At 32.8% G+C, this 16441-nt stretch overlaps 2 protein-coding genes across 2 annotated transcripts; one reads left to right on the top strand and one right to left on the bottom strand.

The window, feature by feature from the left end:
* Positions 1 to 6943: 6943 nt before the first annotated feature.
* Positions 6944 to 10985, top strand: LOC145042546 (Galactose oxidase/kelch repeat superfamily protein). The gene is made up of 18 exons (XM_078990990.1): positions 6944 to 7227; positions 7331 to 7417; positions 7503 to 7571; positions 7651 to 7783; positions 7905 to 7951; positions 8075 to 8161; positions 8241 to 8302; positions 8401 to 8443; positions 8550 to 8630; positions 8721 to 8837; positions 8929 to 9034; positions 9214 to 9277; positions 9387 to 9429; positions 9503 to 9805; positions 9899 to 10186; positions 10293 to 10379; positions 10499 to 10567; positions 10714 to 10985. The coding sequence occupies exons 1-18, from the start codon at positions 7096 to 7098 to the stop codon at positions 10819 to 10821; spliced, it is 1926 nt and encodes a 641-aa protein (XP_078847116.1). The 5' UTR covers positions 6944 to 7095; the 3' UTR covers positions 10822 to 10985.
* Positions 10986 to 11334: 349 nt separating this feature from the next.
* On the bottom strand, positions 11335 to 14687 carry LOC145042545 (uncharacterized). Its single transcript, XM_078990989.1, has 7 exons — positions 14523 to 14687; positions 13729 to 13870; positions 12762 to 13617; positions 12537 to 12650; positions 12360 to 12452; positions 12042 to 12274; positions 11335 to 11816 (listed from the first exon to the last, which is right to left on the bottom strand). Exons 2-7 carry the CDS (start codon positions 13861 to 13863, stop codon positions 11580 to 11582), a joined length of 1668 nt encoding a protein of 555 aa, XP_078847115.1. The 5' UTR covers positions 13864 to 13870; positions 14523 to 14687; the 3' UTR covers positions 11335 to 11579.
* Between the last annotated feature and the right edge of the window lie 1754 nt (positions 14688 to 16441).

Raw genomic sequence — 16441 nt, 5'->3', positions numbered from 1 at the left:
GCAGCAATCATCCAACTTCGGATTTAGCATCTCAGCAGCTAGAGTTACGAGGTGAGTTTCCTTCCAGTAGGAACGGGTCCGTATGTCGGCCCGTTTATTTAGCAGTAGTTCTGGACTTCGGTCCGATGCAGTAGTATGTATGCTTTATGTCTTCGTGATTCATGCATATTTTGTTATGTGTAGTATGTCGGGCAAGCTCGATACAGAATGTGATTACGCTATATGTTCATGATATGTTATATCTAGTTTATTTTGGACTTCGGTCCGATGCCGGGCAGGGCCCAAGTTATTCTGGACTTCGGTCCGATGCCGGGCAGGGCCCAAGTTATTCCGGACTTCGGTCCGATGTCGGGTGGGGCCCAAGTTATTACGGACTTCGATCCGATGCCAGGCGGGGCACAATAAGTGTTTATATGTTATTGTATGGTATGTGGTAGTTTGGTGGAGCTCACTAAGCTTCGTGCTTACAGTTTCAGTTTTGGTTTCAGGTACTTCCGCTAGTAAGGGGAAGAGCTCGAGATGATAGTATCGCACACACCACAACTTCAATTTTCCTTATACTGGGAGTTTTCATCAGAAACTGTGATATGTTTTGATACAGTTGTTATGTTACATTTATTATGACCTTTTTGGATACTTGATCCACAGTTTTTGTTGGTATGTTATCGATGATGTGATTTTAGTATTATTAAAACAAAAAATTTTGGGTCGTATTTTTGGGTGTTACAGTTGGACCTTGTATGTTGTAGTAGGAGTTTTGTAGCGGTGGTTGTGTGGCTTTGAGGTGAGTGTTAGTCGGCTTTGTGATTCTTGTGAGTCTTCTCACAGTACTTGCAGGTCATAAGCACCAATGTCGACCCATTGAATTATGTTATAGTATGCTAGTTGTCTTTGTGACTCTTGCATGTATTATATATGTTTGTTTGTATGTCAAGCGGAGCCCATTGTATGTATGGTATCTGATATTTTGGGGAACTCACTAAGCTTTATGCTTACAGTTTATATTTATGGTTTCAGGTACTTCCGTTTTGAATGGAAGAGCTCAACTTGATCACAAGGCATCCCCCAGAGCTTTCATTTCCGTATTGGCTATTTATGATTTTCTCACCCTGATGTTTTGGTTGTTAAACTATGATCACCTTTTGAAATGAATTAATGTTGTTTTAGTTAAATTAAAAATGTAATTTTTTACTATGAAATTTTGGGATGTTACATATTACATATATACCAGTCAACAGTTTCGGGATCTTGGAGGTTCATGGTACTAAATGCTTGAGGGAACGACATGGGATGATTTGCAAAAAGTTGGGCCTAGTACCAATTAAAGGACTGATTTGGTTGATTTCCATCAAAAAGTGCGTATTGAATTTGATGTTGATTGGGCCAAGCCTGCTTATGTCAACGTTGGGCTTGGTCAAGACTAGGCCAACTTGCTTGTTGTGGAGAAGGAAGTAGCCCAGCTGCACTTAGATCAATTGGAATGGAAGAGCTCGACTTGATCTCAAGGCATCCCCCAGAGCTTTCATTTCCGTATTGGCTATTTATGATTTTCTCACCCTGATGTTTCGGTTGTTAAACTATGATCACCTTTTGAAATGAATTAATGTTGTTTTAGTTAAATTAAGAATGTAATTTTTTACTATGAAATTTTGGGATGTTACATATTACATATGTACCAGTCAACAGTTTCAGGATCTTGGAGGTTCATGGTACTAAATGCTTGAGGGAACGACATGGGATGATCTGCAAAAAGTTGGGCCTAGTGCCAATTAAAGGGCTGATTTGGTTGATTTCCAGCAAAAAGGGCCTATTGAATTTGTTGTTGATTGGGCCAAGCCTGCTTATGTCGATGTTGAGCTTGGTCAAGACTAGGCCAACGTGCTTGTTGTGGAGAAGGAAGCAACCCAACTGCACTTAGATCAGTTGGAATGAAAACCCAACAACCGCTGGATGAATTTGTTGCTGACGAAAATTTAGAGTCGCCTCCACTGTTGCGATGGCCACCTTGACGTATACCACTGCTCCATCATTTGCCACCACCCCGCTCTGACCACCACCACATTGATTGCCTCGATAACTCCCATAATTTGATGACTGCGATTGGTGATTAGCATTCAACACTTGGTGAGAAGAAGAAGAAGAAGAATTTGTGGGTTATGTTCGAGGGACCCCGTTATGTTGATTTTGTAAGGTTTGTTCTTCAATCGTGAGCATGGACCACATTTATAGAATAGTAGGGAACGAGGTTTGTGGCGAATGGTTGTGGAGATATGATCAAACTTAGAGGATAATACGTTGAGTGCATAAGTAACAAGGTTTCGTTCGGGTACCTTTGATCCGATATTGGCTAGAAGATCATATATAGTCTTGATGCGGGTGTAGTATACCATGACTGTAGATTCGCATATACCAATGTTTCGAAGCTAATGTTTAAGTTTAATAACATTCGCTTCTTTCTGCCACGGAAAAGGTCTTTAATCGCCTTCCATATTTGAGCAATGTATGCACCGGGAATAAGAATCGTTGGTATGAGAGGTCGGGTAAGAGTCCTATACACGTATTGTTTCATAATGGAGTCTGTAGTGCCCCAATCCTGATCAATGGGTTTGAGTTTGTGCAATCAGGATGATCGACAGGGGTGTCAATTTATGACAAGACAAGACAAAAATACACGAAACGAAACAAAATCAGGACAAAATCAAAATTAAAATTCGTGTTTGTGTCAATATTAAAAAACACGATGTCGTGTCGTGTTCATGTTCATAATTTGACACGAAATTGACACGATTAAGCATGTGGTTGTCGTGTTTTTCGTGTTTGTCATTTTTTCATGTTATATATCTTTAAGTATGAATGAAATAAACTAGTAGTTATGTAATATTATCTTTATCGTATCGTGTTGTTGTAATTTAATTGGTTCATGTTAATGAAAAAAAACGACATCGTGTCGTGTCGTGTTCGTGTTATACAAAATATTGTCGTGTCGTGTCATGTCAGACAAAAACACAACACGACTGCCCGATTTGACAACCCTAAATCGAACACCTTGTAGGCCATATAATAATTTTTGAAAAATTCACACCATGCGTCGTAGTTTAACCAGTCAATATCAAGTATGAGCGGTACATATGAGTTTATATTTGTGATACCATACATTTTGTCAACGGGGGTGGCCATCTTGAATAGTGGGTGTGAAGAAACAATGAAAGAAAGAAGAAGTGAAGTCGACAAGAGAATGTGTTGACATGAAGAAAATATTAAGATTGAAGAGGGAGACAGTTAGGGTTATGATAGGTATGATACGATGTTGAGAAATGATTTTTCCATGAAATCAATTATTACATTCCACCAAATATATAATAAAAATAATTAAAGGGCTATGGATGCAAGCTAACTACACATGGGCCATACACTAAAAAGAATACAACATAAAAATAACACATACATAAATATATACGACTAATAGATGAGAGATGGATGTAGAGGAACAACTGAATCAAACTTAGAGAAGAAAAGGGGAGCTGCTAATCAACAATGGAGTCATGGGGTGTTATGAATTTTAGTAGAGAATTGAATCAAGCGTGGAGAAGAAGGGGGTGTGTGTGCGTGGGGGGAGGGGTGCTAATTTACAATAGAGTCGGGGTGTTATGAATTTTAGTAGGTAACCGTAAAAAGAAATGTAATTAGGGACTTGTAAACGATATTATGTTTAGCAGATCCAGAGGCTATGAATGAAAAAACGATTATCTACTGCTCTTCATTAGTAAACTAGTTGTGAGACTCATGTATTATATGAGTTAATTTTTTTAAAAAAAAAAAGGTTAAATACAAATGTCAAAATATTTAAGAACTTTAAATTTATAAGAAAATAAGAAAAATAATGAATTATTATAATAGAAATGTTTTTTATTTTTTAAATTTAAACAAATAATTTAAATAAATAAAAAATTAATGAGCTTTAGTTTTGGGAATTTTGAAATTAAAAGGTAAGTTCATTAATTAAATTAATACCCATTATTACCACATTTATTGTAATTATTAATTAAAATATTATATGGAATTTAATAAAATAAAAAAATTCATAAAATAATATGTGGAAAAATAATTAATTCAAAATAATTACAAAATAACATTTGACAAATTGAATTAGTGTGACAAATGGTAAAAAATATTTATTTATTAGAGAATATATATATATATATATATATATATACACACACACACACGCACACACACTTTAATGTGATAATTTTATATTTTAGTTTTGTTTTATCATATGTAAAAACATAACCTAATAACACGCCTTTATTGCAAGACAAACCATAATTGATGGAGTGATACGATAAATACTTCAATGTCTAGGGTAAAAATAGATTATCATTCAAAGTTTTTTTTTTTTTTTTTAACGAATTGTTTATTATTAAGAGTTTTGCCACATGGAATTTTATGGTTTTTTTAAAAATTAATTTCACATGTTATTTTGTGGTTGCTTTGTATTAAATGAGGTTAATTAATTAATTAATATATTGTTAGGTGCATTTCATGCATTCATTTTTTTTTATTTTTTATTTTTGTTTATTTATTTATTTTTTTGAACCGGCAAATACAAATATACTAATCTATTCCTAAACTAACACCTAATTTCACCTATGTCCACGACGGGACTTGAACCCTCGACCTCAAAGAGGGAGGGCACCACTTGATACCGCTGGGCTAGAAGCCCTTTGGTTCATTTTGTAGTTTTAGTTCATAAAAGTGCATTACATTTAGGTTTAAACTCATGCATTTTGCATATTTTCGGGATTTTTCATGATGCAATTCCATTCACACACTTTTAGGATATTTCAGGGACTTTTGAAGGTTGGATCTTGATGGAGGAAGTTATCAAGAGCTGGAGACAAAGTTGTAGAAGTTTTGGAGTTTTGAAGAGAGAGAATGAAGAAATGAAGAATTTGGCTTCACAGGAGTTTACACGGCCGTGTAAACGTATACCTATAATTTACACGGGTCGTGTAAACGTATATGCAAGGACATTCTACTTCGAAGACCTGAAAGAATTAAGCATTCTACTTTTCTTGTTTACACGGCCGTGTAAATGGCACCCTTTAATTTACACGGGCCGTGTAAACGTCTCGGCAGTTTTAAAGTGGTGTTGTCTTCTTATAATTCAGACAATCAGTTTTTATGGGAGTTAGGTCGTATTTTGGGAAGAAAGGAGGCAATTTTCAGAGCTTTTGCAAGTAGATTAACACTTGGAAAACACTTTAATTTCTTTTTGTAAGTCAATTTGAAGTTTAAACTTGTTTGATTTGTAGTTCAACCTAGACATGTGTGGTTGATTTTATTATCATTTCCGAATCTGAATTCTTAAGTATGTGTTGTTAGGTTGTAACTTGAATTTGACTCGTGTTTAATATCTAGTAATCTTTGATTTGATCTTAATCATGTGTTTGGTTGGTTCTCTTTTTCACTTGATCAATGAACTAGTGTTCTAATCAATCTAGTTAATCAAATCATGAAATTCGTATATGTTTTATGATTTGATGTTAGTAACACTCACTTACTTGATTGTAATAAGATCAAAAATTAGTGCAATCAAAGATTAAATGTTTATATTCCCAAGCTTAGGAGGAATGTGAAACATTGTTGGTAATTAGTGTAAGAACCTAATACATTTAATGATTTAATGCAAGAGCTTATTTGAATTGAATCAATTAAATGAAGTTTTATTTGAAGAGTTTGTTTTGAATAAAATACTTTTGCCAATTTGGATATTAGAGTTTATTAATATCCAACTTACCAACCTAGATTGAACATGAGTTATAATCATATTACATCTTTCAACATAATACATATATAAGACTCAGAATTGGAAATGTATTTCTTTTACTGCGTTTGTTTTCAATCTTTCTTATTTATGAAGTTTAATTCAAGTTCAAAAACAAACCCCCAATTCAATATTATTTGTATTATGTGTGAAAATATGGCAAGATAAGAAGTCATGTATTCCTGTGGACCGACCCTGCTTACTATCTATACTATCTTTAGTATTAGAAATAGTAGTGATTTGAGCTATATTAATATTATTTTATCCCATCATTTGTTGGTTTGACATCCAAACAATATTTATTCTATTAATTTTGAAAATAAAATTTTATAAATGCTATATATACCTTTTTTTCCTATGATATCATAAATATGCATCAAATTTTGATTGTGTCACTCCAAATTGTAAACTAATCGTATATACTTTCCAAAATAATATCACGTTTCTTATACGGTATTCCAATTTATCATAAAATTACCAAATTTACAAATATATTGATTGGTTGCTTTAAAATCAAATTTTAATTTAAATCATGGAAGCCAATCTACTATAATAAATGAAAATCTTTTTACCACATGTCACTCTTACATTGATTTTGCCACATATCATTTTGTGGTTAATTTCAATTAAAATTTTTCCACATTACCTTCTTGTTTTAAAATTCTCAAATTAAATTTCTTAGTTTATTTTGTTTATTTATTTAAGTTTAAAAGATAAAAAAAATCAATTTTAATAATTCATTATTTTTCTTATTTTTCTTAAAAATCCAAATTTTTTAAATATTTAGACTTTTATATTTAGTTTTTTTAATGAATTCATGTAATACATGAGTATTACACCTAGTTTATATGTATCAAATATCATTTGAAGTTTTGCAACCTCTTAAATAATTTTGATAGAAAAAAAAATCCGAAACAAATTAAAAGTAACTGTCTATAATTGATAATTTTAATGTAATTCATTATAATCGATTTTGATTTAACACAATTTTTAATTTTTTAGACATTAAACTTTTATTTTAATTAGACATATCATTTTTAGTTTTTTTAACTATTAAACTTCTATTTTAATAAACCGTGTAATACGAATACATCTAACCTAGTATTCAACATATATACAAGAAAACCCTCGCACATTGGTTGAACACTCTGTTCTGTGTTGAACTGCCGCAGTGAACAGTCGTAGCAACTGAAACGGTTTACCAGCGGCGGCAGCGGCAGTGTCAGTGGCGGATAGAAAGACGAGGGAGAGAGAGAGAATCGAGAAAAATGGGGAAGAAAACGAAGAAGCCGGGAAAGGGTAAGGAGAAAACGGAGAGAAAAACGGCAAAAGCAGAGGTGAAAAAAGCTCGTAGAGAGTCTAAGAAAGTCTCCCCGGAAGACGACATTGATGCAATTTTGGTACTCCTTTTAATCGAAATTACAACACATATACACAGCGTTGTTCTGTTTCATACTTCACTTGAGTTGTGTAGTTACCATGATTGTGTTTTTGAGTTTTTAGTTAAGCATACAGAAGGAAGAAGCTAAGAAAAAAGAAGTTCATGTCGAGGAAAACGCACCTCGTCCATCTCCCCGGTCAAATTGTTCGGTATACCCCTCTGCTATAGCTGTATCAGTAAGTCTTCGATGTGAATTTTGAAATAAGTTATTGATCAGGGTTATTTCTCGTGCAGCTGAACATCAATCCATTGAAAGAGACTGAAATGATATTATATGGTGGTGAATTCTACAATGGCACTAAGGTTTGTAGATGAGTTCATTCGACTTTCTCCCTGAAATTGTGCTTGAACTTACTTTGAAATTGGTTGATTTATTACACAGACATACGTGTATGGCGATCTTTATCGATATGATGTTGATAAAGGAGATTGGAAGCTAGTTTCTAGCCCTAACAGCCCCCCTCCTCGCAGTGCTCACCAGGCTGTTACATGGAAGAATTATCTATATGTTTTTGGTACTTAATTAGTAGAATTCTGATAAACCACATAGTTAAAGACTAAAGTAATCACTCTTTTATTAAAATAGTGTATTATACACCTGTAAACTAACAAAATTCTTGTTTTGTTTGTAACTAGGTGGTGAATTTACATCTCCTAATCAAGAACGTTTTCATCACTACAAGGTAGAGTACTTGTGGGATTTGAAGTTAACTTGTTTTTTCCATCAAGGGCATGAAAAAAGACAGTTTTTTTAATAAGTGACTTCTTTCTCATGTATGAAATGTTGCATTGTTGTATGATTTCAGGACTTTTGGATGTTGGATTTGAAAACAAATCAATGGGAACAATTAAATTATAAAGGTTGCCCTAGTCCACGTTCTGGTCATCGAATGGTATGCTCACATCTTTCTGTTTTTGCTTATGTCATCCATCTTTTAGGGTTTTCATGTAAACCCTAGACCTCATTTGCAGGTTTTGTATAAGCACAAGCTTGTTGTTTTTGGTGGCTTCTATGATACTCTTAGAGAAGTCAGGTTGTTATTTGTTTCTTTATTATAAGATATAATGGAGTTTAAAACTTAGAAGATATGAGGTTTGATTCTGTTATCTGTTACTTTGTTTCATTTTGCAGATACTTCAACGATTTACATGTCTTTGATCTTGATACTTTTAAGGTGAAGTGGTGAAGAAAGTGAAACAACTTAAATTGGTTGATAGTTTTTTTTTTTTTTGGCGAATTAAGTTTTGTAATTAATATTAATATATTGTGTTGTTTTGTAGTGGCAAGAGATAAAACCTACACCTGGATGCTTGTGGCCAAGTGCTCGAAGTGGCTTCCAACTATTTGTTTATCAAGATGATGTGAGTTAAAAGTAGATATTTTATTTTCTTGTTTTAAGTGAGTGAATCTTTAATTTTATTTACCAATAAAAAATGTTGTTAAAATTGTAGATTTATTTATATGGTGGGTACTCAAAAGAGGTATCTTCTGATAAAAACAGCTCAGAAAAAGGGATTGTTCATTCGGATATGTGGTTGCTTGACCCTAAGACTTGGGTGTGGAACAAGGTATTATCCTCTTTTTTTATTAATCTTTTCAGTTTCATTCATAATTAAAAATGAATAACTTATATTTTATTTAAACTTTATCTGGTTTTAGGTAAAGAAAGGTGGAATGCCACCTGGACCTCGTGCTGGTTTCTCTATGTGTGTACATAAAAAGCGTGCTGTGTTATTTGGTGGAGTTGTTGACATGGAGGCTGAAGGTTGATTTTCTTTTTTCTCTTTAAAAAAAAAAAAACTCTTTGGAATCTGTTAAATTTCTCAGAAGTAGATATGATTGCCTTTAGAACTTAAACTATTATTTTTCATCATTAAGAAGTGTGTAAAACATGTGTGTTTAATATGGTTTCTAATTTTATAATGACTTCCATTGTATATGCAGGTGATGTGTTAATGAGCTTGTTCTTGAATGAACTTTATGGCTTCCAATTGGATATTAATCGTTGGTAATTCCTTAAAATCATAAGAAGATTTTATATTTTTGTTCAACCATTTCTGTATAAAAACTATATAGACGTTTTCAGCTAACTATTTTAAGAATAACTACACTTTTAGGTACCCATTGGAGTTGAGAAAGGAGAAATCAACAAAAGATAAGGTATTTTTGGTAGTTACTTTTTATAAAAATGATCGTATACCGATAAAAATGGTGATTTGAAATGATTTTGCAGATGAAAAAGAAAAAAGATGAAGATGATGAAATGGATTGTGATGAAGCTGCTAATATGGAAAGTAACATTGATGATATTTCATTAAATATGGAGAGAAACATTAGGGTTGATGAGGTGGCTACAAAATCAATTATTGAAGAAGTAGTAAAGCCTTGTGGGCGTATAAATTCCAGCATGGTAGTTGGAAGAGATACATTGTATGTTTATGGAGGGATGATGGAAATAAGAGATCAAGAAATCACACTTGATGATTTATATGCTCTTAATCTTAGCAAACTTGATGAATGGAAATGTCTTATTCCGGTTTGTTAACATTCTTAACTTTTTATAATAAATCTTCTTCTCATTTACCTTGATATTTAAAAAAAATAAATTATTTGTTGTTATTTTGTGTAGGCATCTGAGTCTGAATGGGTTGAAGCATCAGAGGATGAGGATGATGATGAAGATGATGAGGATGATGATGATGAAGATAGTGAAGATGATGATGAGGATAAAGGCGATAGTGATGACACTGATGACGAGGATGATGATGTGGAGGGTTCGAATGGTGATGATGTAATGGGAGATGCTGTTGCAATAATAAAAGGTGAAGGGAAGAAACTACGAAGGAAGGAAAAAAGAGCAAGAATTGATCAAATAAGAGCTAGTCTTGGGCTATCTGACTCACAGAGAACTCCAATGGTAATTTTTGATTGCAGAAACAATTTAAAAAAATAAAAATAAAAACAAACATTATTGATTCTAAGCGATTGCTGGATTATAAATTGTTATTGTTTGTGTTAAAAAGCCTGGGGAAGCTCTGAAGGACTTCTATAAGCGGACAAACAGTTACTGGCAAATGGCAGCATATGAACATACTGCTCACACTGGAAAGGTTTACTTTCACCTTTTTATCTATTTACCTGTAGTGAATAATGATTAATTAAAGCGTTATACTTTTTTTTTTTTTAATTGTTGAGTAAATCTTCTTTGAGTTGTTTTTATTGATTGCAGGAACTCCGAAAGGATGGTTTTGATCTTGCTGAAACTCGGTTCAAGGAGCTTAAGCCAATTCTTGATGAGGTATTCATTTCACTTTGTATTGATAAGCTCTTCTTACACTTACAATATCCTGTCATGTATTTAATGTAAAAGCAGCCTCTGTGGTAATGTGTTCAAAAAAATAAAAATAAGACACAAATTGAATAATCAATTTTTTTCATGTACAGCTGGCAGTCTTGGAGGCAGAGCAGAAAGCTGAAGAGGCTGAAGGTCCTGAAACTAGTGTTTCAAGGAAAAAGGGCACCAAGAAAAACAAACACCTGGGTTCAAAGTAGACCAATGTTAAAAAAATTTGAGTGTGTTTGTATTTTAGTAGTGTTTATGTACGTTTTAACTTTTTATAAATTTACTCCTATATTTTTTGAAATTTTCTCCAGATATGTAGTTAGACTTGATCAAAAAATTATATTGTATGTGATGTGAGTTTCATTTTACAAAATTTTGTCTTTCGCTTTAGTAAATGTATAAATTAATCATGCTAAAAATGACTTATCGAATACTAGAAAAATATAAAGAATATTATAACATGTCTTAGAACAATCACACAAAGAAACCAAGTTTTTAGTACCACATTTTGTAAAGGTTTTGCTTATTTGAATGTTGACATAAAGTAACGTTGGGATAAAGTCTACAAACTATAAAGTAAAAGACATCATAAAAAACATTTCATCTAACAAATATTAATCATTAAAAATGTTCATTGAAGTTAGGTTTTTGTTAAAATAAATTACTAGAATGTTGTGATTACATTAATAATTAGTAATTGTAAAGATCAGTCATTAAACAGATAAAGTCGAACCATAAACTTGGATTGATATCATACTAAGAAACTACACTCGACTAATCCATTGACAACATTTATCGACATGACTTATTCATCAACTGCCCACATAAACCAAAAAAAAAAAAAAAAAAAAAAAAACCTAGCCCCACAATCCGACCATCAACCAAAAGTCCAAAACACCCACATCTTACTACAATTTACAGAGTGCAAAGCAAAATATCAACGTCAAATGGGCCCCCCACTGCCACGTCATTTGCTAGTAACATGTACTGTAAACACGCTACAAGTGAAATTGCTATTTGCTTCACTTTCAAGCACAAATTCACAGTTATCCCCAATCTGAATCCCTCTTTGCCTTGCAAATGCTTCCCAACTTTGTGTTAAAGCCTTCAAACCCACTTTATTTTGATACAAAACCGGCCAAAGATCCGCCTTATTTCTCAAAAGAATCACCTTCGACTTTAACTTCACCCATTTCGGTATCTCCTGCATAAATACCAACATTTATAAACATCACAATGTTTCCACAAAGAAAAAATTATTCTTTCAGCAACCCTTAAAGAGGCCCACACCGCTCTCCCCCCAAAAGATTAATGAAAAATGTAAATCATGTACACAGTGGGGCCCGCTAGATGGCATGCATAAGCGCGCAATCCACATTGGGATTTAAATTCTCACTAAACCTTTGACTGTTTCAAAAAAGATACGTACAAGATATTGGTAACTACTCATGACCGCAGAAAATGAAGTGTTGGTGGGACCCATCCAGGGTGTGTCCTCATAGTCAACAGGCTCGGATTTGACTTTTTGTAAAATATTATTGCTTTCTTCCTTATGAGAGTTATTAAAATCTGTCTTGCCACTAGAACTTGTTTTCATCACACCCGTTGAGTCACGTTTCAATGTAGGAGTAGGACTCTTGTTGGGTGTTTCCATTGGTTTAGCTGTTCAATGTTAAGCAAATAAATGATCACATGATTAATAAAAAGAAAAAAAAAAAAACACAAGTATAAAAAATTTAAAATTTACCAATTGGTTTATGTGGAACACCAACATTGTGAAATCTTGAATCATGTTCGCGTGCTGAGATAGGCTCTTTTTTAATAATCTTCGGTGGTGAAACTGTTTGATTAAAAGATAATTATCTATACATTGAAATAACTAAAAAAAAACATAATATTGAGCTTCTAAAATTAATGATCACACCTATCGGTTTAGGAGAAGAAGCAGGGGCACCATCGTCATTGTGCGATTTTGAACCAGAGACGTCGGTTTGACTTGTCAACACAGAATCTTTTTTAACAATCTTTGTTGGTGTCACTGTTTAAACATAGAAAAACAAAATGTTCAAGAACCTTATCATGTTTTCTAACAAAAGATCCACATACATTGTTATTATGGGTTAAAATAAACAAAGAAAAAAAAAAATACTTGGAAACATGGTGCTCCTCAATCTTTTCTTGATAGAAGTCTTGAATTTGTTTTCCTTGGGCTTTTCTGTCATCTTTTTGGAAAGTGTTTCCAGAAGCTTCCCAGATTCTTTTACCTTAATTCCATCTCCACCACCTCCGGCTGCCACATCATCTTTCCAGCCACCGGAGGATTTTTTAGGGCTAGTTTGTAGGATTGACACATCATGTTTCTGTAAACTGTTTACTCCTAAATGTTCATCTTCTGAATCTTCTACAGGAACACTATGGTTATTTTTCACAATTGTAGGAGTCTCACAAATAGTGTTATCAGGGTTTGAGTTGACCAATGGTTTGGATCTTTGACTTGTTTCTTTATCTGAATCAGAAGGCTGAGATTTCGAAGATGATGCAACCAAATGATCATGAGTGTTTGGTGACATCATATCATCTGTTCTTTTTTTCTTGATACTTATGTCCTTTTGTTGACTTCCAACAGAGTCTTTGACTTCAAGATGATGATGATTTCCATTGGTGGTTGCATTTGATGGGATATGGTGGTCAACTGTGGTCAACTTATGTTCTTTTCTAGTTTCTTTCATTGGGTGGGGAGTGAATCCAAAGTGTCTATTTTCAGGGCAACCACTTTCTCCATACATTGAAACAACAAAATAAGATTCCATAATGTAATGAAAAACCAATAAATCGCCAACTTTTAGCCCATGAGCTAAACAAAATGTATTCCAACCTTCTTCAAATGCCAATAATCCATCAATTTTTGTGAATCTTACTTTCCATTTCTCACCATTTGAATCCTCAAGCCAAGTTGACCTACCAGATTTTTTCTGTACAGTATGAGCAAATTTTGGAGGCAGGAACTGCAAGTAAATGAATGATAAATCAGTAACATTTTGTTTACAAATACGACCTTCATTCCATAAAAAGAAGAGATTTTTGTTTTGTGTAGTGCAATGAGAGAATGTTAATACCAAAACTTTGGAATATTCATCACCAAACATGACTTTGAAGAATGAAGTGGCAACAGGTGATGGATTTTTCTCCTTTTTATGCATCAAGAGACAATTCTGAGTGCACTCAGCACATGCCTCTCCCTTAGGAGCCATTTTATATCTACAAAACAATCAGCAAGAATTTGAAAACTTCAAATGGTAATGTGTATGCATAACAATCATCACATACAGGTTTCATTTGATTATACCAGTTTCCAACTCTTTTTTGGGGGTTACCATCCAATTCTATTTAAACTTCTTCTTGCCATCGTTATTATTGTGTATAGAAAACAGTCATACGAATGTTATAACTTTCATATAGAATCCAAATTGGTACCTATTCCTGTCTTTGAAGCTTGAACAGGTTAACAGAATATGGAAATTATTACTAATTTTCTGGGATATTGAACTATAAGCAGACAAAGTTCGTAGTCATTGCGTGTTATTGTATAACTGGTAGTTCATTGAAGAGTTTTGTTTCGGATTCCTAATGCAAGTCAATAGTTGTACAATAGTAAATTTTCTACCCAATTTTGACTTCCCTTTGCTCCCGAAAACGTCAATTATCCACGGGAGTGTACATATACGGCAAACAATTCACAAAACCCTAAACCCTACAAACTTGCATAAAAACAGAACAAGTACTCTTCATGTAAAAAACAAAATCAAAATAGAAATCATGTACGTTTTAAGTGCAATGAAGATCAAAAGAACCCCCAAAATCATGTGATGCTTACGATAATTCTGAAAGCAGAGAAAAGAAAAATACTTACATTACGACAATGGCCTTTGAAAATCTGCTAAATCGTTCACCAATGAGCAAAAGCACTTCCGATTCTGTTCCCCACTTCAGTTGGCAAATATTCCCGGAGACGTCCGTCTCTCTTCTACGGCGTTTTGAAGTTCAAAATCGTATCAGAGAGGTTAATAGTAATCAATAGATTGCCATATTTATAAATACATTTAAATTTTAAATGTAAATATATAAATATAACATAATTTATAAAAATACAATATAATTATCACGTATTTTTAAAACATAGTATCTAGATATATCATTGTGTTTAAAAAAATGTAAAAATATAGATATAAACACAAATTATCTGCTACTATTAAAAAATTTAACACTATTTCAAGAATAAGGATATATTATTATTCGATTCACATTTTAGGTGGCTCCTATTTTCTTTTATAAAAGTTTGAACAAAAAAAGGTAGAAGGGCAACTTCAAGCAATGTGTTTACCTATTTTAGAAATGTACCTAATTTGGAACACAAATTCCATAATAGAAAGATAATTACATATTTGCGTTTTCTCTATTACATCTTCGTAAACGTTCAAAACAAACATTAAATGAATATTAAAAATGAAAATAATCACTAAATATGATGATTAAATGATTTGTCTCAATCATACCATATTAGTGGAAGAATGAAAAACGACTTTATATGTAGAAGTCTTTCATATTGTAAAACTTAGTATCATTGAGGCTTTTTGTTACGTATGCAATTGGTTTCAGCCTTTCAGATAATTGAACTTGTGGTGAACGTATTGCATTTAATTTTTGATAGTTATAATTTTATATTTTAGATTTTATGGTCTAATTACATGTTTGCTGAACTATTCTTGCTCTTGTATTATGAGAAACACCCTACGTGACGGATATGTTTTAAAAAATTGCATGAAACACATGCCTCAATCACTCAATGTTATGTTAACTTTTTTTATTTCGATTTCGGTATACACTTGTTTTATAAATTCCACATAAAACCATAATAAGAATAAAATAACGTATTGTTTTATAAACCAGAAAAAATAATAAATTATTGTTTTATTAATTTTTAGCTTTGATAGGTTTGACCATGTGTGCCGAACCATTTAATAGGAAGTCTAGCTGACATAGAGTTTGAGATGTGACTATGTGAGCAAGGGTGTTAAATTATAAGTAATTAAAATAATGTGACCAATTCAATACTTTCATTAATTTGAGTTGGAAGTAGTTGAGTTTTTATTCAATGGTATATCAAACCCTCTTTGCAATTTCTTTCAAAGTCAGTGTACATTAATTAGCTTAACAGATTATATATTTATCTTTTCTACAAGAAATAATATGACTTCAGTAATAAAACTGACGATTACTATAAATTTACCATCGGTCCTGTTTATGATTGCTTATTTCTTTTTGGGATAATGACCTGAAAGGGTAACGAACTTTCGACTTTTGTCACATTTAGTCACTAAATTTTTTTTTGTTATTTATTTGCCATTAAACTATTGAAACTGTTCACATTTTCCCTTATGACCGGCTGTTACCGGTCATAAGGGTAAAATGTGAACGGTTTCAATAGTTTAGTGACAAATAGATAACGAAAAAAAGTTTAGTGACTAAATGTGAACAAAATCGAAAGTTTGTTTCCCTCTAAAAAGTTCAATGACTAAATGTGAACAAACTTCCTATTGTATTATGTTTTAGCAAAATTATTTATTTTTGTTTAATTGTAGCAACATTTGTTGATGAAGAAATCTATGAAATAAAAAAACAAAATGCAACATCCGGATTTCCAAGTATCATAATTTAAGTATTTTTCTTTTGAGTTAAGAAGAGAGACTCGACGAGTTGACGCCTCAACTCGTCGAGTAAGGTCGCGACTGATGACTCGGATTAATGAATGGACTCGACGAGTCTGCGCTG

Source organism: Lactuca saligna, chromosome 4, assembly GCF_052625555.1.
Source record: "Lactuca saligna cultivar CGN05327 chromosome 4, ASM5262555v1, whole genome shotgun sequence".
In the NCBI taxonomy this organism is placed as follows: domain Eukaryota; kingdom Viridiplantae; phylum Streptophyta; class Magnoliopsida; order Asterales; family Asteraceae; genus Lactuca; species Lactuca saligna.
Note: the sequence above shows the minus strand (reverse complement) of the source record. Positions and strands in the feature narration are given on the sequence as shown.